This window comes from Rhinoderma darwinii, chromosome 2, assembly GCF_050947455.1.
Source record: "Rhinoderma darwinii isolate aRhiDar2 chromosome 2, aRhiDar2.hap1, whole genome shotgun sequence".
NCBI lineage: Eukaryota > Metazoa > Chordata > Amphibia > Anura > Rhinodermatidae > Rhinoderma > Rhinoderma darwinii.
In genome coordinates, this window is record NC_134688.1 from 59535958 (window position 1) to 59558961 (window position 23004).

At 40.5% G+C, this 23004-nt stretch overlaps 1 protein-coding gene across 1 annotated transcript in view; it reads right to left on the reverse strand.

Moving 5' to 3' along the window:
* The window catches only part of FLT1 (fms related receptor tyrosine kinase 1), a 74325-nt gene that overhangs the window by 44333 nt on the left and 6988 nt on the right, over nt 1-23004 (reverse strand). Inside the window, exons 2-3 of the mRNA XM_075851675.1 lie at nt 7162-7258; nt 4807-5027 (exon numbers count right to left, since the gene is read on the reverse strand). Of these exons, the coding sequence (XP_075707790.1) occupies nt 4807-5027; nt 7162-7258 (318 nt within the window). The remainder of the gene's footprint in view (nt 1-4806; nt 5028-7161; nt 7259-23004) is intronic.

Consider the following 23004-nt stretch of genomic DNA (forward strand, 5'->3'; position numbering starts at 1 on the left):
AAAATATCTTTAAATGGACATCTCCTTTAATTCTCATTATAATTCAGGGCCGGTATCAAAAGATGCATTAGTAAAGGGTCAAATTAATTTTAGTTACTTTTTTAAAGAAGTTCTTGAACAGCCATGGATTATTATTTATTACCCAATACCCTTATTTATATGGCACCCTTCAGTACAGTATAGAGCAATACCTCTCAAACTGAGGTGGACCTAACTGGTGAGGCGCCCCCTAGTTGTTGGTGAAGCACAGTTGGGGTGACAATTTTGCCAGGAGTGATCATACAGTATGTTGGTGCTTTTGCTGCCATTCTCTGGCTACAGCAGTCTCTGATTTACTCTGCGTATTCTTATATTATACTGGGTTCATGAGACAAATGAAAGCAATATTTCAGCGAGGCCCAAGCACCGCAATTCTCTGGCTGGTGAGAAAAAGTAGAAAAAGATTGAGAAGCCCTGTTAAAGAGAACGCTCTAACATTGGACTTACACCTCCAGTGCAGTTCACCATCTAATATACCTACCTCAAGCACATCATACACGCTATGGCTAATTTCGAGGAAATCCAAATAACTCAAGCATATTTTGGTCATAGCGATATATTGAAGAAAAAAACAGGGAGAATATACAAACTCTGTGTAGATTTAACATGGTGGAATTTCTAAGGGCATAACTTGGTGAGGGCTGGGAGGGCATGTGCCTCGGGTTCTGCATTTCAGGGGAGCAGCAACAAGCCACTTCTCCTTGTTTGGGGTATGTAGATACCAGGCTAGGGCAGGGAACTGAATCTCTGACCCGGGTGAAGAAAAGCCAGGTAAAGGAAATACTACATTAAAAGGTAGTAGTGTCAACTATACCGAGGCTGTACTGACCGGGCTTGCACAGACCATTGATCTGGCTTGGTCAACCTCTAGTTCTCAATCTTGGTCATTGTGCTGGAGTCCATCTAGATGAAACCTCTGGTAATGTTAATAAATAATAAGTCCCGTACTACACTAAAGGGAAGTTGTAGTCATAGTTTAAAGTGAATTATTTCTGAAACATGAAGCACAGTAACCATGGTTTCCATATTTTGGTAATATGCGCAGAATAAGCAGCGCCAGCAATTATTTCCTCCTATTTTAAGGACGCTGAGGGACTTGTGTTAAGCAATTGAAAAACAACCTTGTTTTCCAGGGTTGGTAGATGTGTGAAGAGGTCAAGAGTTCTAGACTTTTAATCATCTGTAGAAATGATTACTACAACTCCCCGAGGGATATAGTCATGAAATTAATATAACAATTCCAAACTGTGCAAGTGTTATAGAGCAATTTCCTGTATTCTACCGTAGATAACACGAAAAGGTGGATAAATTGCTGCGCTCCAGACATAATGTCACCACTCGCTGCTGCCAGATCTTTAAAAGGCCGGTCAGTGCAAGTCACAAACGTCAAGTTTTGTTTAAGGCTTGGCCTTATCATTTGATATGAGAAAGTAATTTAACGTGAGGTTTCATTGTTGTCTTAACAATACAATTTCAATATGACTTGAAAAAAGGCTCAAATTAAAATTGGTCCATGGAAAAATTACCAGTCATCTATGGAAACAGTCCTACAGGTGAAGAAGAGATGGTGTAGCCTAAGCATACATGATTCTGTGAACTAAGTGATCTGTTGCCTATAAATAGGGAAATGCCACCTATAATAATACTGAATAGCCAGGGAATGGTGGAGCAGGTCAGAAGACAATTGGATGTATGTTCATTAAAATGACTGACTACTAATATAAAGTGAAGCTCCAACTTTTATTAAAAAATACGTGGTCAGAAAATGTAAACTCTAGCATCATTATCATATATATTCATTACCTTTTATGTTGTTCCCTCCTATTTTTTTATTATTTTTTTATTTATTTTTAGGAAAAAAAATCATGGTACTACCTGGAAACTATCAACAAGCTGCTGTTGACAAATCTGTTATTCTTATTATGTCTCCATTTAGTATTGTAAGCAAATAACGGCATCTTTTTGGGAATGAGTTGTGGGTCTTATTGGGTCACTTACCCCTGTCCATAAGCACTATAAAGGATATGGATGTCATAGAAGGGGGTCCCCTTGCTCAGGACCGCATAGGCTGCTGCAAAGAAGGTTGCCTAGATGAAAATACCCTTTCTCTCCAGTAGGCCTATACATTACCCCTTTAACCCTTTAGTGACCAGCCTATTTTGGGCCTCAATGACGGAGCAATGTTTTTACGTTTTTTCGGGAGCATTTCAAAAGTCAAAACCTTTTTTCTTTTCATAGACATAGCCATGTGAGGACTTGTTTTTTGTGGGACAAACAACATTTTGGGGTACATATAATTTATTGATTAACTTCTATTTTTTTTTTGGGGTGGGGGGTAATGGAAAAAAAAACAGGACATTTTGTCATTCTTTTTTGTTACCTAAATTTACCCTGTTTACTATATGGTATAAATAACATAATAACCTAATTCTCCGGGTCGTTTCGATTACAGCGATACTAAATTTATATTGTTTTTTTTTAAATGTCTTATGGGCTTTTTTTTCATGCTAAAGCATTTTCTAGGGGGAGAAAGTGGGTTTTTAATTTTTTTTTAACTTGGTATTTTTCATTCATTCATTTATTTATTATTAACTTTGTTGAACTATATTTAACTTTTTTTTAGTTCCACTATGGGACTTTACTATGCGATAATTTAATCACTTTTATAATACACTGCAATACTTCTGTATTGCAGTGTATCGTGCCTTTGGCAGGGCCTAATATGCATACACTGAAGGCAGACCTGGGGGCTTTAGTGAGGCCCCTGGCTGCCATGGAAACCATCGGCATCCCGCGATCACGTCACGGGGTGGTGATAGAGTGACAGAGGGAGCCTCCATCTAAATCCACTTAGATGCTACGGACGCTATTGACCATGGCATCTAAGGGGTTAAATGGGCAGGATCAAGGCAACTTTGATCCCACTCATTAGAGCAGGAGCCTGGCTGTCTTTAGCCCGACACTGTCTCTAGTCAGCACAGTTGTCAACCGTGCCAGGTTTATGCAACCGCACCGCCTTTTCATGACAGTGTGTACCCTTAATAACCTCCGTAAAAAAATATATGGGCGTCATTAAGGGGTTAATAATCTTTCATATCTGCTGAGTGCATAATCTATGTTACTCGAAAGTGTAGCTTCAGTGTAAACATACCAAGTAATATAAGGTATTGAATAATATAGTAATATCATAGGGATCAAGTCACAAGACCCTTGAAAATGTAAAAGACCTGTAAAATAATTTTTACTTCCTTTTAATCCGTGTCTGTAGTCTGTTTGGTCGAAATGAAGAAGTTCTATTTTTCAGCAATTATGTAATTATGAGAACTGCTCCTGTCGGGAGTGAGGTCACCGATGGAATTTAAAATTTCTTCTGGTTTTACCATCAGCAAACTATAAAATGCTTTACAACAGTCTGCAGTCTGCTCACGATTTACAGTCCATTGCAGAAATTCTAAAGTTGGCAGTAGAGTGGAAGAAGCTCTCATGGCAAGAAGTTACATTTCTTACACTATGTCTCCTAATTAACAAATGTATAATTTCCTTTAGATACGAACACAGCCAGAAGACCTTGGGATAGATTATTATTGCAGGAACTGTTGGCGCCATCAAACATGAAGAGGTGAAGAATCTGCATCCTTCCACTCAAACAGCCAAATCATCGAATCCAATATTGTTTTCCAGGAATATATTTGTATCCAGTTTTACCTCAGGTCCATCACACTTTGGGTTTGTATTTAGTTGATATAAGCCATTTGGATAACATCTGACATACTTATCCTCCCCAGTTTGTTACTTCCTAGTCCAAAGAGACTGTCAAAGGGGTTGTCTGGCCCACAGGAAGTTGGGAGTTCCAGAGGATGAGACAAGGGTACAAAAGTTCAGCCAAGAACTGTAATTTAGACATCGGCAGGCAAACAAGGAAACAATAGTTCAGAAAAGGGAGGATAACCATTTTCAGTGTAAAAAATTTAAAAAGGATAGAATTTCAAAATGTTTCCATAAGTTCATATTATTTCATTTTTTGGAGTGTCCAGTAGACCTTTCTTCAGCAACCAGATTTTTTTGGACGTTCAACAAGTTCAGGTCAACCTTAATCAGATTAGGTTTTCTGAGACTAAAACATTGATGACCTTTACTTAGAACAGAACATTAATGTTAGATCGGTGGAGGTCTGACCCCCGGGACCCCGTCCATCATCAGAACATAGGGTGTGTAAAGGCACCAACAAAAATGGCCACCATTATAGCTGTCAATGACTAGTTACATAGTAATACAACCACTGCTCCCTTATAGGAGTGAGTAGAAAGCTCCTATGGAATTATTATAGTGGCCATATTGCAAATGAAAAATTACATCCAGACAGACAATGTGGCTTCAATGGGGCCCCTGGAGATAAGGGGCCCATCCCATTTTTCCTTAGGACAGCAAGAGCTTATTCAAGACTTTACTCTTCACAAGAATTGATTTTTTTGCAAGCAAGGAGGTAAGGAACTGGCCCAAGGATCATGGAAAGGATGTGGAGGGGGAAACTAACCCCCAGCCCTTCTGTCCTGGGTGACAAAATCCTGCACCATAATTTGACTGTCTGCTATAGGGACCCCTCTCTGGTATGTACTCTACTAAGAAACAGATATAACTAAGAAACAATTGAGTAGGAAGTAGGAAAACTTTAGGAATAATATGCACAGGTGATTTTCATTTCTTTTTTGTAGAAAAAAAAATCCAAACTTAAATTTACTTCAGAAAACATATGGAGCGCAGATTTACCTGTAATAAATATATAGATACCAGATGGGTTCTTGGATGAGGTAAAGTATTCGTACTGGCAACTGTAGAATCCAGTGTCACTAAATTGAGCTTTGTGCAATGTTAAATTTCTATGGCACACAGTCTTGGGGGTTCCCTGGCACGAGTTATCGGTTATATAGAACCTTTCACTTTCTTTCCTGGAAGCAGCTGGAAATTTCCAGAAAACTGTTTGATCACCTCTGTAAAATGTAAGAGATAAGCTTGATGGTTAGGAAGGTAAACATGGATATCTTCTCTGTGGGTTACAAATATGCATTTTATTTTAAATAAAAATTTCAGTCAACCTCATTAAGACCAGTGCTGCATGGTGACACATGCCCCAGGGCAAGATGTCCTCGACTTGCGGTATCTCAGCATTACCACAATTTGTGGGCCACTTTATTGCTTCTCTATTAGTAAGAAAGTTGGAAATGACTTAAAAAAAATTGCAAAAATTCCAACATGGTTTCATTTCTTACCACTTTTCTTCCCATAGGGAAACGGCCGTAATGCTGCAATTTTACAACAAATCGCAGGCACCTCCCTGTCACAATTGCCTTTAATTTAGGAACAGCAATTTTTTACTCACCCCCCTACTGCAAATTTTTAAGAATATTAGCAGTCCTGATTAGTTTTGTGACCATATAACAGCATGAGGCTGCAGGTCAGTTATTGAACGCCTCTGTGATTTTAATATTCGTAATATTTATAGTCGTGATACATTATTCCTTATAATACACATTTCAGCTGCAGAGCCTCTTTTTGAGGAGGAGGGAGGAGCTTTATGTCAATCACTGATTAAATGACATAAATGGCTTCTTGTTCAAAATGAGAATCTGCAGCAGCTAAGGTGTGTATTATGGTAGATTCACACAAGATATATTTTTTACGCCATGGATTTGACCACAGTGAATCCACCACAAAATTTGCATGTTTTACATACGGATTTTGATGTGGATTTTGATGTGGATTAGCGGCGTAATTGCTGTGGATTTCACCCTTTAGTAGTAACCACAGTGCAGCCCTGACACGGTGCCCTCCAGAGTGTGTCCTCTAAACAGTGCCAGCCACAGTGTATGTGCCAATACCGTGCTAGACGCAGAGCAAACCACAGTACGACTTCCATACAGTATCAGCCACAATCCCCCTCACCCCAGTGAGCGCAGCCTCACTCCTAGCCGCCATAAGAACAATACTTAACAACCTCAAATTGCAGAACATTTCTAAGCCCTGCCCTGAGTGGGAACACCCCTAAGGCTGGGTTCACACGACCTATTTTCAGACGTAAACGAGGCGTATAATGCCTCGTTTTACGTCTGAAAATAGGGCTGCAATACGTCGGCAAACATCTGCCCATTCATTTGAATGGGTTTGCCGACGTATTGTACAGACAACCTGTAATTTACGCGTCGTCGTTTGACAGCTGTCAAACGACGACGCGTAAATGGACTGCCTCGGCAAAGAAGTGCAGGGCACTTCTTTGCCACGTAATTTGAGCTGTTCTTGATTGAACTCAATGAAGCACAGCTCAAGATTTACGAGCGTCTCAGAGCGTCTCAGACGCCTCGTAAATTACGAGGAGGAGCATTTACGTGTGAAACGAGGCAGCTGTAAACAGTCTGTCTTTTCACACGTAAATGCCTCTCATCGTGTGAACATACCCTAAAACTGCAAGACAGCCCCAGTTAATGAAAATTTCTATGAACACTTTTGCGACCTGGGGCTGTTGGCATCTCACATGTAACGTCCTCTTCCTGCTCTTCCTATGTGAGAGATCGGCCCAGGAGAAGGAATTCACAGCAGGAGTTGTTTGTATTATGTTCTGTTCACCTCATGTTTGAGCCCTATGTTTGGCGTATACGCCAGGAAAATCTACCGGCGTATATGTCAAACATATCCATAGAGCCTCATTTACCCTGACAGAGGCCAAATGAGTATCCTTTTGGCCTCCATCGGGTTGGTATATGTTGGTATATCTTTTCTTTTTACTGTATGTAAAAGCGTAGTCCACTACGATTTTCTATGCAGAGGCATCCCGCAAAAAAATGTATAATGCGTGGTATATATCACATTTTAACATGGGAAACTATAATGACGTATGCATGTATATGAATATACAGTAGCCTACGTCAGAGATATACATCTGGAAATACTTCCAACATACTGTATACGTCTGACGGGAAGCTCAAACGTGATGTGACCAGTGCCTTAGATTGTTTCTAATGGGGGATAAATGAGCGCCACCTATATACTGCTGCTCAACACTGTATAACAGTCCAGTTTTGACGATTTCTACCCTTACTCAGCATCAACCGCTTTAAAAACCAATCTTACCTGCATGAAAGGTGTACTGGCTGGCCGACTCGTACTACTTTCTCCTTTTCCTTTATATTTAATACAGGTGCTTTTAACTTGGAGCCAGAACTTTGACCTGGGAGACAAAGGAAATAATATTCAGAAATGCAGTCATTTTCTTATAATGAGCAATGAGTATTAAATAAAAGATGGCGGCAGGATTGGTGAAGGTTTCAGATGCCTAATCTGATCTCACACTGTAAAACAAATGCCGTTTCTGCAGAGCAACTACAAAGGAAGATCTTGTGTGATTGTGTTCGCATTACAGATTGACGCTTTTTGTGACTTCCATTATTTGGAGCACCAGACGGAAATACATATTTAAAGGCGTTCTCACAAATAAATCTTTTAAGGCATCAATACTAGTACATGTGTCACTGTCACTATACATACACTTCATAATGACCCATCTCCCATCAATGAGTGCAACATGTGAGAACAGAGTAAGGGTATGTTCACACGCAAAACCAAAATCAGCTGAAAATGACAGAACTGTTTTCAAGGGAAAACAGCCTCTGATTTTCAGCCATTTTTAAAGCTGAAAACATCTTTTGAGGCGTTTTTTCTAGGTCTTTTTGGAGCTGTTTTTCTATTGACACTATGAAAAACAGCTCCAAAACCTGCTCAAGAAGTGACATGCTCCTCTTTTTTACGCGCCATTTTTTAAAACAGTTGCGGTAAAAAAACGCCCCGTGTGAACATAACGCCGTTTTTCCCATTGATTTCAATGGCCAGAAGTTTGTAGGCGTTCAGCTACCATTTTTTCAGGAGTATTTCGAGGCGTTTACACCCCGAATTATGCCTGAAAACTCTTCGTGTGAAGATACCCTTATGTTAGGTTCCCACGGGACGGATAGGCTGTGTAAAAATCACGCAGCGTGTCCGACCTGGAACCCGCAGGACATTCCGTCCGAAAAAACGCACCACATTGTGGTGCGATTTGTCTGACGGACATTCCACTGCGGAGGAAAGCCGTTCATACTTACCCACTCCCTCCTCTGACGTCCGCTTCGGGCTTTCTGGATGGCGTTTAAGGCCATGTGACGCTGTAGCCTGTGATTGGCTGCAGCGGTCACATGGGTACACAATGTCATCCCAGGAGGCTGGACTGCAGGAAGAAGGAGGGTGTTAGGGTAAGTATGATTTTTCTTACGGCGTTGCGATTTTTGCGGCGTAAACGCTGTGATTATGCTCTGAAAACCACAATGCTTGGCTTTCTGTTGCAGGTTTTGCATCCTCATTTAATTCAATGGGGAAAACCCGCAACGAAAAATTAACAAAAACGCAGCATAAATTGACATGCAGGTCAAGTTATTAGGTCAAGTTATTAACGTTTACTCTGCGTTGTTTTTCCCGCAGCGTGGGCATGAGATTTTCTAAATCTTATCCACTTTGCTGCTACTGTAAGAGCTGCGGAATTTCCGCACAGAATTCCGTTGCGGAAGTTCCATTGCGTAAATTCCGTAGCGTTTACTCTACGTGGGAACCCAGCCTTAGAATTAACACCATTTTACTAATAAATAATATATAGACACAATCTATATAAAGGTATGTAGTCAATTTGAAAAAAACGTTACTTTATTTGCACCTATCCTGAATTACATAGATGCGCCAAGTTGCAGACTATTTCGACCACAGATTTTACACCGAATCCGTGGCAAAATCTGCATGTGTAACATGCAAAATTTTCCTTACATTTTCCTGTAGTGTGCAGCGAATTTCACCCTATCCATCGCTAAGGGTGGAACCCACTGTGAAAATCTGCAGCATTTCCGTACCAGAATGAGAATGCTGCGGATCTGAAGTTCTCCACATTTTTTTTTTGCTATGTGTCAATGAGGTTTTTAAAAAAAAAAACATTCAAATGTATTTTACTGCAAATTGCAGTAGATTTATGGAGCACTAAAAATCTAAGGCCATTCCACTACTTCTGAACGTTTATTCTGCTCCAGAGCTGAATTCATAGAGCTTGACTGTGATTTGTATTCTGAACAGTATACAGCGTTCAACACTGACCTCCTAGAATAACACAGAGCATTGTAATATTAAAAGCTTAGCTAAGCTGTTAATAGGGTGTCTGTTGACAAACTTGTCGACTGTTTCCAATAGCAACCACCGAACTCTGTATTATGATACACGGAGTCAGTACAAGATGAGTAAAGTTAAGTATCCACAAAATGTATCCTCCACTTTTTATGCAGATTATAGTTATGTAAACTGTACGTCATAAACTCTGTGGGACAAGTCTCTACTAGGTTATAAGAAAGTTGTTAAAGTAGAGCTCTGAATGAGACACATCAACATTTCAAATCAGTCCTTATGTTTAACTTGATATGTCTTAGGCTGGATTCACACGACCATGTTACGTCCGTAATGTACGGAACGTATTTCGGCCGGAAGACCCGGACCGAACACAGTGCAGGGAGCCGGGCTCCTAGCATCATAGTGATGTATCATAGAGTTGACTCTCTGGCGCACGGACAACAGGAGATGCGCCTAATTTATTAAGAGACATGCACCTCTTAATAATCGGGTACATCTTCCTCCAGTGTATTTTAGATTAAGACTGGCGTGTGAAACGCCATTTTTAATAAATTCTCCCCATTGTGGTTATAACTCAACTATCTAGAGGGCTGAGGAAGAAATCTTTAGGGTATGTTCACACGTAGGCTGGGTTCACACGACCTATTTTCAGACGTAAACTAGGCGTATTATGCCTCGTTTTACGTCCGAAAATACGGCTCCAATACATCGGCAAACATCTGCCCAGACACTTCTTTGAAACGTAATTTGAGCCGTTTTTCATTGAATTCAATGATTATATATTATATTATACAATGATTATATACAGAAGACTGAAAAACTGATTTATATGGGTTCTCTAGTTTTGTATGAATTGATATATCATTTGCGTACATTACCTTCTGTCATAATCGGATTCCTGAAAAAAAAACCTGCTCCATAAAAGGACAGAGCTCTTTATTTACATTGAGCTTGTCTAGGATGGGACTTGTATTCTATAGATAACTAGCTTATCCATGGGCGTAGCTATAGGGGGTGCAGAGGTAGCAGTTGCACGCAGGGCTTGGTGCCTGAGTGGGCCGATAGTCACCTATGTCACATGAGAAACCACCAGTATCATAAATGGCACATGGGAGGGAAGGCCTGTGAAAGATTTTTGCCTTGCGGCCTAGGAGCTTGAAGTTAACGTATGCCTCTGATCTCATCACAAGATTACAAAGTTTGAGCACATGATTTCAATAACCTTCACAAAAAATTGCTTTTAGAGACAACATGAATCCACCACTACAATAAGTAATAAAACACAAGTTGCCATGTCTAACTTCTTTTCTTTATGTTCTTCAGTCAAGACTTTTAGATACAAATTATCATTATGGGAAAAATCAGCGTTCTTTATTGTCCTCGGACCGGGGCACGCTGCTATGGTCCAGGAGTCCACCCCCTTCCTCCCAAAATGTATGGAAATACTCCATTTCTTTATATGACACAGTAATGATCATTTGTATCTGAATGTCTTGATGGAAGAAAATAAAACAAAGAAGTTAGAAATGGCAACTCGTGTTTTGTTCCTTATTCTAATGGACTGAATTTACAGGCGGCGCACGTGGAACCGCAACAACATGAGCGACAAATGATAAAGAGGGTAAGTTACACGGAACAATCGTATTAACATAAATCCACCATGACTTAACTACGTCTTAAAAAAGTTATAATAATATTGCATAAGCCCAGATGATGTAACCCTTCCTGTCAAAACGGGACCAATTAATAATTATTGTAAAATCAGGACTCTTTTCTTAGAACTCTACGTTGTGCCGTTCCTCTGTTATTCCTTCTAGAAATGTAGGAATACGTTAACCACTGGGTGTTACCAGTTGTGGATGTGTCCTTACACAGACCGATACTGTCCAATCTGTGCTGACAGAATTAGGTCGGGTTCCCATGTAACGTAAATGCTGCGGAATTTTCTTAATGGAATTTTGTGCGGAAATTCCGCAGCATTTACAGTAGCAGCAAAGTGAATGTGATTTAGAAAACCTCCCTGCTGAAAAAAAAAACGTACAAAAGTTGTGCGGAGAGTGTTCTGCGGTGCGTTTTTCAATTCCGCAGAATGTCAATTTATGCTGCGTGTTCTGTGCGGAGATGCTGCGTGTTTGGCCCATAGACTTCAATGGGGAGCAGAAATTCCTCAACAGGTTTATGTTGTTGCGGTTTTAAACAGCATTTACGCAGCAGAAGCGAGGTAAAAACCGCCGGAAATCTGCAGGTGCACATATACTTTGCTATAACCAATGTTTATCACAAAATACACAGGTAAAACCGCTGCAGTAATATGAGCAGAAAAAACACACTATTTGGCGCTGATTTCTGTCACAGATTTACCAACGTTTTTCTTAAGATTCCGTTGCTGATTTTCTGTTGCAGAAAATCTGCAGCATATCCTGTGTGTGGGAACATACCCTTAGACTGTGTAGGGACACACCCCTTTGAAAAGGGTAATGGTAACACCCAGCTGTCAAATTATTCATAAATTTCTAGGAGGAATAACAGAGGAACGGCACAACAAAGACTTTTAAGAAAAGATCCCCCAGAATTGTTATTTCATGGGGAATACAAGTACTTACTAAAACAGACATGTCTGGAGTGGTGACAGGTCCTCTGTAAAATCGACACACATCTAACTCTCTACTATATAATGGAGCCATGTTATTTCTATAGAGTCTGTGGCTTGTAGGTTGCGTGAGACTGACATACTGTGTTAGAGAAGATAGATGAGAATGGTTCCTGCAGTGTCTACATCAATGGTGCCCGTTACAACTGGACGTAATTGGCCATTAGGAAAGAGATTAGCGAGGAATCTGTACAGCGTGTTATGCCGGCTTGTCAAGATCAAAGAAGCCCAAAATCCTAATACTAAATGAAAACAGCATCAGTGGGTTTGCTGAGTTCTGCTCACATAAATGAAATGTTCACGGAACATCTGGAACACTGGACTGCAGCGAGCTGAAAACATCAGGAACACACCAGCAGTCACAAGGTGCGCGGCCGAAATGTTACTGTGGCTTCTACAAAGTGCCCTATTGTGTCAGCAATATCCCAGGACACACAGTGTAAGCTGCTTTTATACAGGGGGGATGTACTGACTCGAAAAAAAACACACTGCACGAATAGAGCAACAAAATATGTTAATTATTTTTTTTTACATCTTTATTCCTTTTATTTTTATCTGTTTTTAAGTCATTGTGTTTATTTTTTTATGTTCTATGAGTCTTTACTTATATTTGGGTTTAATGACCAGCATAGTATATAGCCTGCTATATAAAACATGTCAGCTGTTAGTTGTATTTGACTCGTACTTGTTTTTAGTCTCTGGACATAAGAATGTTTCCATTCACTGACAGCAGGCATAGATCTTGAAAGTAATCTGGTATATAATCTATAGAATCCATTTTATAGGGGTTTTATTGCATTTGCCTCTAATAGAAATAAACATGCCTTGAAATCCACATAGAAAAAGCACGCTTGCGTTTTTTACATTCAATACAGAACTTTTAGCCAGGACAGACCCATTTAAACCATAGCATCTGTTAAATGCCCTAATATCTCTAATGAACCTTTAATGGTTCTCTTCCCTTTGAATTTAATGGGTCCACCCGAACCTTTATTGTTTACATATATATAGCGCCTCATCCCTACGATGACTGTGCCTGGTACTGCAGCAAGTCCAATTCACTTGAATACTGAATGGGACGAGCCAATGTGCTTATATAAATAACTAATGGCCATGGAGCTTTCTTGGAGTTGATGAGCGGCGGTCCTAGAGATCAGACCCCACCTATCAAACATTGATCGCCTGTCCTAAGGATTGGCCATCAATGTTATAGTCCGGTAGAACCCATTCAAACCTGGGCAGCAATAGACTAGTTGAGATAAAATACAGGTTGTTTTATAATACATTGAAACAATTAATAAATATTAATGACATATACATGACGGATGGACCATTTCACAAAATGGCTGATAACAGAATGCAATTGCTTGTATTCATCTGCGCAAAGGTATGGTCTGTACTATGAATGGCAATGAAAAGGGAAAGGCGGTATATCCAGCACTCTTGTAAAAAAAAATCGTTTTATTCGGTCACATTTAAAATGATGATCCCGGGACCAAGCTATGATCAAGAACCCTAGAGGTTTGAAACGCGTAAGCGTGGTCCCGGGATTATCATATTAATTGTCCTGTTTTTAAATATGACCGAATAAAACTAATTTTTTTTACAAGAGTGCTGGATATACCGCCTATCCCTTTTTATTGCCTTATATACCTGATGTCGACTCAGGACTTCTCTTGCGATATCTTAGAGCGCCATCATCATTCACAACGTGGTCTGGACAAACGCATGGATTAACGCAGTGGAAACGCGGAGAGCGAACCCTTGTATATTTTTCTATTTTCTCTGTACTATGAATACTAACGCACCCAAAAGAATCACTGAGAGACAAAACATAGAAACCAATTTCAGCAATGCAAATCTCAAACTATTGCAATGTCTCCTGAACAACACGAAGCAGCATACCGCCTGTAATAACATCATGAGAAAGCTTCCAGGAATCTGTTTATTACTGATAAAGTCATATCATTAATTACAACTGCGACCGACACCACAGATTCCACAAATAGCGGAGGATGTTTCATTACAAGAATAGAAAAGAATTAGCTCATCTCCAAACCATGAAATGAGGAGGGGGATAAAGGGGCAACACTTAACTGACACGGGTCAAAGCTGAAAATCTAGGCTAAAACAGGGTTAGCTAATTAGGATTCAGTCTATATCTTCCTATCAGTTAGACAGTATTAGAAAATATTTAATTGCTTGTTTATACATTTTAGACATTTTTACATTGACATTTTTTTTATTCATTTATTACATTAATGAGATTATTATAAAGTGTTCAATTTCCTCAATGTTTTTCTACTGGGAAGAAAGTCGCGTGATAATCCCCAGAGTTACAACATGGTCAGAAGACGTTGAGGCTGCGAGACAATTTTACCATGACCCCGACGAAACCAAAAGTTGAGCTGTTGAGCACTAACCTGACAAGAAACTCTGGACTCCATAATGAATAACTTTTACCTGCAATGTTCATGCTTGTAATAGACATCGCAGATTATTGGTACAAGGTTCTGATTACCACTAGCACTTTTGGACACCATTGGCCCAGAGAGGAAGATGCCAGCTGGAGCATTGGTTACTGGGTAACATGCTTAGCAAGCGTAGGGGATCTCATACCAGAATCCAAGTGCGGCCTGCATTGCGTTACCCAGACAGTCCAGGAATATAGAAGATAAACAATAACAATTATAGATATGACTAATGGAATAGTGCAAAGGTCCCAAATTCTTCCTGAGCTTCCACAGCTAGAAACGTGAAATCTTATACTAAGCTGAGCTCTGGATTTGAGGAGCAGTATCCATGGTTGGAGAAGATAAAAGTTCTACTTTATGACTATGGGGCAGATGTAATAATGCAGTCTAAGATTTAGACAGTGTAAACTTAGAGAAGACAGTCAGAAAATGCACCAAATTTATCAAAGTGGTGAATGCTGTATGATAAATTTGGTGCATCTTACTTGACCTGCTAGACACTTTTCTCCTTCTTATACAACCTTTGATTTAGCTTAGCTTGCAACAGAATTTGTGCCCGTATTTTTTGGCGCTCGATGACGCATCTTGAGCCACGGTTCTTTTCAGTTAAGCCACGGTCCTTTTCAGAACACTTTTAAAAAGTGTCTAGTGAGATACAAACATCTGATTTAACAAAACATGCACTAAACTGCACCAAGATGGGCCAGATTTTGGCGCAACTTACGACATATTAGAGCTGCAGACATATAAGTACATCCGCTCCTACGTTCTAAAAACATTTACTAATTTTTCCTACAGGACTGAGAAATTGAATTTGTCTACGTGACTGCAAAAATTTGTGTCCACAGTGTTGGACTGAGGTTCCTTGGGTCGACCAGAGGAGATGATTCTGAGGGCCACCCTCCATCTATACAGAAAACATTCATGTCCATTTTTAATTGTATCATAAAATGTGTTGTTATCACGGCACACACAGGATATATCCTCAGGATAAGAGGCTATAGAGGCAAGTGATTGGCCCCAAGGTCACCTCCAAATGAGTTTTCTTCTTTTGGGCCTTTGGAGTCTGTAAGGAACCACTACAGCATAATCCCATCTGAGGATTCTTTGATACTCTCATGGGTCAATCTGACTCTGTTTCCTGGTTACTGGTTGAATTTTTTACAAACCGACAGGGAAAGAGTCCCCAGCAGAGGTTAATTTACTTAAAACAATACTCCAGAAGGAACACAAGTTCTTTGCAGGGTCATCCTTGTGTCTCTTCAACAAAATCACTAAATATATCTATATCTAAATACAGCTGTGTTTAACATTACCTTTGCCTGAATTTGGTTAATAACTCCAATTTCTCATGAAACCCTTTCAATACAATATCGTGACATGCTAGCAATTCACCTCACAACCACACATATAGCATAGACAGAGTATTGTGAAATCATGTTTTTTTTTCAAAACTGGTCATCTCGCACCACACATTTCAGGATATGTTGAGATAAGAGAAAAGGTAAGGAAGGACACATCTATTCATAGCAATCCACTTTCCAATACTGGTGACTTATGGCCATCTTATTCATTGGCTCACCTGTCACAGCCATAGCCAAGATATGGTAGAAATGGGGTGCTTCTAGCGCAATGTGTTCTACATCCTGCTTCGTATCCTTCCCCCTCTGCTCCTTCCCTTGAGTGACCCCTTGGTTGTCATTACAGCAATTACTCTTACAAGTTACTCATCGGACCTGTTGATAAGTAATAACCATATTCGGGCTACAGATTTGCAAATAGTGGGGGTGAAAAATTATTTATTAGGAAGTCTCTTTATATCTTAAACTTACTAAATTGCCCCAAAAGTGCCAGGAAGATGGAGTGTTAAAGCATGTCACAAAGTCTGACAAATAAATTTGACGGATGCTCCTGATGGCTCCATAGCCATTTAGCAAAGCCATGAGAACGCACACATCAACTCCTTTAAAGCAAGTCCCTAACTAAGAGAAGTCACTGGGGTGAGACATCGCAATCCCAAAAATGTTCTATATATAGGGACTTCTCCGGTTGTCCTGGTTAAACCTTTTAAAAACAGGATGTCCAGTGAATATGAGTAAATCCTGTAACCATTGTCATAGCAAGTATACCTTAAGATCTCTAAAGACATAACAATTTTGACCTAACTAGATATCTACAAGTCATGTTTTTATGATCAGGACTTAAAGGCTATGTAAACCTCTGAAAACTTTAAAAAAAGCAAAAAACAATGTATCATGGCATTTAAAACAACATTTTAATTGTTTTTTTTTAATTAAAAAATGTTTTTACTTTTTGATATACAGCTTCTATGTATCCTGGATACATAGAAGCCGTATCTTGCGCTCAAACCCAAATCCGTCAGGTCTGCGTGTCTTTGACTCGTAGGATCCACCTGTTATTGATCACGTCTAAGTTATGATCCACGCAGGACCTGCTGTCACTGAAGTTTTAATCCTGCTGACCTGACGGATTTGGGTCTTGAGCGCAAGATATAGCTTCTATGTATCCAGGATACATAGAGGCTGTATCTTAAAAAGCAAAAACAATTTTTTCTAAAAAAAAAAACAATTAAAAAGTTGCTTTAAAGGCCATAATACACTGTTTCATAACAGTGTCAGCATCCCATAGGTACACTAAATAGACCACTATAAATAATAGCCTATAGTCCTTCAACGGTAACCACATGGAATTTGATTTCTCTGGCTTCCCTTACTCTAGGTTAAAAATTGTAAAGAAAAGAAAAGAAAAAAGAGAGGGAGATCTGCCTGAGGAAGACACCAGTCCGGCGTTGAAACGCGTAGCAATCTGTTTACCTTGCTTTTATGCAATAAACCAACTTTTATCAGCCAAGCAGCGCCTACAGTATCCCTCTCTTTTTTATTTTATTTTCTTTACAATTTTTATCAAGGCAACTCCTTTAGGTGTTTGCGTTTGGGGATCGGCAGCAGCTTGCACCTCTTTGCATTTACCTGCCAGTATTTGCAATTTGGAAAAGGAAGCATATATTTTGTTTCCCTGGAAAAACAAACCTCTTCTATCACTTCCATCTGGTGCCATGTCCTTTTTTCTTTTTTCCTTTTATCTATCATTACTCTAGGTTCAGATATGGTTAATTCCTACTCAACTGATGCAAAATTCTCCCGAATTTTCCTGGGTTATGTCTAATTTTTTGGGCACATCAGCCAAAAAGATCTGGTGTTTTGGAATTCTACAGAATGTTTTTCAAAAACTGATAGGTGAATTAATTTATGAAATTAGTGACTCATTTAATTTCCAATGTCTTTGCGGTTTTATCACGAACTGCTGTTCTGCATTTTGTTTTCCTATTAGACCACAATTCTTGGTACTGCAGTGTCACACACTGTACAAGAATCACTCCTACACTTTCTTGCCGGATTTACAGCAATGTGCTGAAATCATCTTCGATCGCCCCCAAGTTTCCAAATGTGTTACTGAGGGGGAATTTAACATCACCCACACTTTATTATGAGTGGAAAAAACTTTTGACTTGACTGGAAGTCACAAACACTCAAGTACACCAAACTTTGAACATTGCCTCCATGGCTTCCTTAATACAAGCGTTAGTGAGTAGACAGATTACACTGATCTGAGTTGCTGCTCCTTACACTTTGATGTGAGGGAAGCACTTGCCAAGAAATAAAATAATTTCTCTTCACATTTGCCCTGACACAGAAATTACGGTACCAAGGAGACATCTTAGGCATCTAAATAGGGACCTATGACTATGGATAGGTGGTCCCCAGTTAGGTTGCCTCAATCCCCTTACCCATGGGTGGTGTGCAGGGCCCAAGCAAGCAACAAGGAATAGAAAAGTGAGGGACAACCAGTGCCCACAACTGGCATCCAACTTAGATTAAAGAGTTATTCCCAAGTTGAGTAATTTTTTTTTAAATGCATCCTAAACCTAAATAAAATTCGAAATCTAGTGTTGTAATTTTTATTTTTTTAATTCCTTCCCTAACTACCTTTTTTTCCAATTAGATAATGCAGCTAGTGCTGGTTTTCTAAAAGGGGACGTGAGTGGCTCGATGTCAATCAAGCCGCTCTGCTCTGCTAGTGCGCGCTCCCGACGTTGCTAGATGATCTAGTTCTAGCAGCATCAGGAGAACAATCGTATCAAGCAGGCATGGTAAGCGTGGTTGAGACGACCCCCCCCCCCTATTCCCTTTTATATTGTTTTATAGTGCCACTTTGTATTTCACTGTACCCCTGCCCCACCTCTCTGCAAAACCCTGCCACTCTTCGCTGTAACCCCCTTCCCCATCTCGCGAAAAGCCACTTCCCCCCTCTCGGCACCAACTCCAACCATCGCAATAAGCTACACACCCCCTCCTCGCTGCAACTCTTCCCCCCTGTGTGAACACCTACCTAGTAGGCCGACCGCTGATGCATCCACCTGAGAGGTGGCCGGGCCGGCATCTAATGCGCATGCGTGTATAAGCGCATTCACAAGCACACTGACATCCTCTCCTAAGGATGGAGAGGATATCATTGCGCAAGGGCGGCCACAGCGAGAGGAAAGCAGTGGTGGCCGGATCCCTAGACAACGAGGAATAAACAAAGACGCATTGAAGAAGACTTTGAGAGGAAATCCCAGGAAAATTACATCATTTAGAAAAATAAAGGTAATTAAAAAAAATTATATCTTTACATGGTTGAGCAAAATAAATAGATTTATAAAGATGGGAATAACCCTTTAAGACCAAGTTATCATTACTTGTGAACAGAGCATTTGAAATGAGAGTCTTATCTAATATGAGGGCATAGAAATTAGATAAAGATTCTTTCATGTCCTCCCCAATCTGGTGTGTATTACCAGGAATGGTTTTGGTAAGATTTTTTAATGTGACAATTTACTAATCACTATAAAGATCAACCACCCAAATGAGTTGACATTTCATTCCTGGTGACAATATCCACGTCATACTTCTATTGCTCTAAATATAATGCAGTCATGAGATAATGAACTTCCACATAAATAAGAAAAGCCAATAACAGTACAATAGTAAGAATGAACACAAATAGAACTATTAGATTGGCCTGTAAATGTGATGTTATCATGGTTGACCTATTCATTTCAGTAGTACAGTCTCTTCTATATGTTATTACTCAAGCACGGACATTACAAGTACCCTGGACATTGGAAGCACTTGAAAAGGCATTGTGAATCAATATTTATAAGATCATGTCCTTATAAATATATGCAAATACATTAGACATTGCAATGATTAAGCTAAGGATCCTATTAGATGGCTAAATATGCTTTTATAAATGAGAGACGAGCGATGATTTAGCAAGTCGTTTGCGTTCGAAAGACAGTCTATTACACGTGACAATAACCAGCACCCAGTGAACATGGGCAAGTGCCGGGGCCCACTACCCTTGGGGGGGCCCACTCGGCCGCCGGTTGCTGACACTGCCGTCGTTACGGCATCACTGTCCATATATGGACAGTGATGTCAGGAGGTGAGAAGGACTCCCAGGCAGAGCGCTATCGGCTCTGCTCCAGTACTCCGTCTCTGGGGAAGCCCCTGACATCACTGTCCATATATGGACAGTGTTGTCAGGAGTAGAGCAGTGTCCCAGGCAGAATGCTAGTAGCGCTCTGCCCAGGACATTGGCTCTGGGATTGCCCCTGACATTACTATCTGTAAGTGGACAGTGATGTCAGGGGCTCTCCAGAGCCGGAGTACCGGAGCAGAGCCTTTACTAGACCTCTGCCCTGGACTTCAGCTCTTCTCCGGACATCACTTTCCATGCATGGACAGTGATGTCAGGTGCAGAGGTGGAGTCCCAGGCAGAGTGCTAGTATTGCTCTGCCCGGGACTATGGCTCTGGGGTTGCCCCTGACAACACCGTCCATATATGGGGGCTGTGTGGCACTACCTGGGAGGAGGGGACTGTGTGGCACTACCTGGGAGGGGCTGTGTGGCCCTACCTGGGAGATGGGGGCTGTGTGGCACTACCTGGGAGGAGGTGGCTGTGTGGCACTACCTGGGAGGAGGGGGCTGTGTGGCACTACCTGGGAGGGGGGCTGTGTGGCACTACCTGGGAGGGGGGCTGTGTGGAACTGTCTACAGAGGGCACTAAATTTATGGGGGTACAAACTGGGGGCCTAACGTCTATATGGGGGAACAAAGTGACGTTTTCTACCATTTTACTGCCGCCTTGAGTTCCTTTCCAAAGGGGCCTACTAAGTCTATGTAGCCCAAGGGCCCACATAAACCTGGAGCCGGCCCTAACTGCTAAAGATTTTCACTGTTCAGTCCTTACTGCGATCGTTGCTTGTTCACCCACACCTCATAGGTGATCTACTAAGAAATGGTAGATTTCAGATTAGACGAGGGGGTTTGGCCACGATGAACGACAATCTTTCACTGAGGTAGATGTGTCCGATCCACGGAAACTGAACTATTATTCATTGTTCGATCGCTGCATGCTATTACATCGTTACGTCTAATAGTGCCTTAAAGTCTATGCACAACTTTGAAAGCATTTTTTTCTTTATAAATGTATCAGTGTGTTTTGTGCAACTTTATAATTCGTTTTTATTAAAAAATATTTTTACTTTTTGAGATACAGCTGCTCTGTATTATGTATACAGAGCAGCTGCATTTTACTCTGAATCCTGTAACCGTCAGGTCAGTGGGACTGACTGGTTCAGTGTCAGTGGGTCCTGAGTGTCTCTGACACCGAAGATCCACCTGTTATCCATCACATCTAAGTTCATAACTTAGATGTGATCGATTACAGGTGGATCCTGCGTGTCTCTGACCCCCTTAGGGTATGTGCACACGATAGCAGGCATTTACGTGTGAAAAGACAGACTGTTTTCAAGAGAAAACAGCTGCCTCGTTTCACACGTAAATGTTCCTCCTCGTAATATACGAGGCGTCTGTGACGCCTGTAATCTTGAGCTGCTCTTCATTGAGTTCAATGAAGAACGGCTCAAATTACGTTGCAAAGAAGTGCCCTGCACTTCTTTGCCGAGGCAGTCAATTTACGCGTCGTCTTTTTTACAGCTGTCAAACGACGACGCGTAAATGACAGGTCTGCACAGTACGTCGGCAAACCCATTCAAATGAATGGGCAGATGTTTGCCGACGTATTGTAGCCCTATTTTCAGGCGTAAAACGAGGCATAATACGCCTCGTTTACGCCTGAAAATAGGTTGTGTGAACCCAGCCTTACACTGAACACTTCAGTCCTGCGGACCTGACGGATTCAGGTCTTAGGGCATGATACAGCTCCTATGTAAACAGGATATAGAGCAGCTGTATCTCAAAAAGCAAAAACAATTTTTAATAAAAACTAAATATAAAGTTGAACAAAACAGACTGAATGAACTTTTTATTTAAAAAAAATGGCTTTAAAAGGTTTACAAAGCCTTTAAGGCTACACTGAGACTTTGTGTAGCACTACAAATTGATTATTAACTATCGAGTGACAAGCTGTAGCTTGATAATTAAAAATCAATCAGTAGCACAACAAAAAGTCTAGGTGTAACCTTAGGTGGCAAGTTATAGGAGCAAATTTAATAACACCATAGTGACATCAACCCCTTTATCTACAATCCCACACAAGACTAGGGTGCTATTAAATATATAAAGCTTCCATGACACAATGTATTGCAATATAATAATCCAATTAAAGTCAATTTAGGACTAAATCCTGGATTCTTCTGGCTGGGCAAATGTGACCTTATTCTAGCTTGTAAGTTTTAGTCATGATATTAATAACCACAATCATCAATATAGCTGTAGATTTAGAAATAGCACTTTTCACATTTTGTTATGTTGAGGCCTTGTGCTAAAAAAAAATTTAAATTAAGTATTTCTCCATCATTCTGCTCTCAATACCCCATAATGAGAAAGTAAAAATAGAATCGTAGAAATTTTTGCAAATTTATTAGAAATGAAAAACGTAAATTTTCCATGGACATAAGTATTCAGACCCTTTGCTATAACACTTAAAATTTTGATTGGGGGTTTCCCATTAATCTAGTTCATCTTTGAAATGTTTCTACACCTTGATTGGGGTCCACCTGTGGTAAATTCATTTGATTTGACATGATTTGGAAAGACAAACCCCTGTCTATATAAGGTCTCACAGCTGACAATGCATATCAGAGCAAAAACCAAGCCATGAGGAGGAAAGTACTGCCTGTAGAGCTCAGACACAGGATTGTGTGGAGGAACAGATCCAGAGAAGGGTACAAAATGAACTCTGTTGCAATGAAAGTTCCCAAGAGCACAGTGGCCTCCAGAATTCTTAAATGAAAGAAGTTTGGATCAGCCAGGGCTCTTCCTAGAGCTGGCCACCCCACCAAACTAAGTAATGTGGGTGCTCTGGACCTTAAACTGGACCAAAGGTTGACCTTCCAACAAGACAAGAACCCTAAGCACACACCCAAGACAACACAGGAGTGGCTTGGGGACAACTCTGTCAATGTCCTTGAGTGGCCCAGCCAGAACCCTGACTTGAAGCCAATCGAGCATCTCTGGGGAGACCTGAAAATGTCTGTCCACCGATGGGCCCCATCCAATCTGACAGCGCTTGAGAGAATCTGCAGAGAAGAGTGGCAGAAAATCCCCTAATCCAGGTGGGCACACC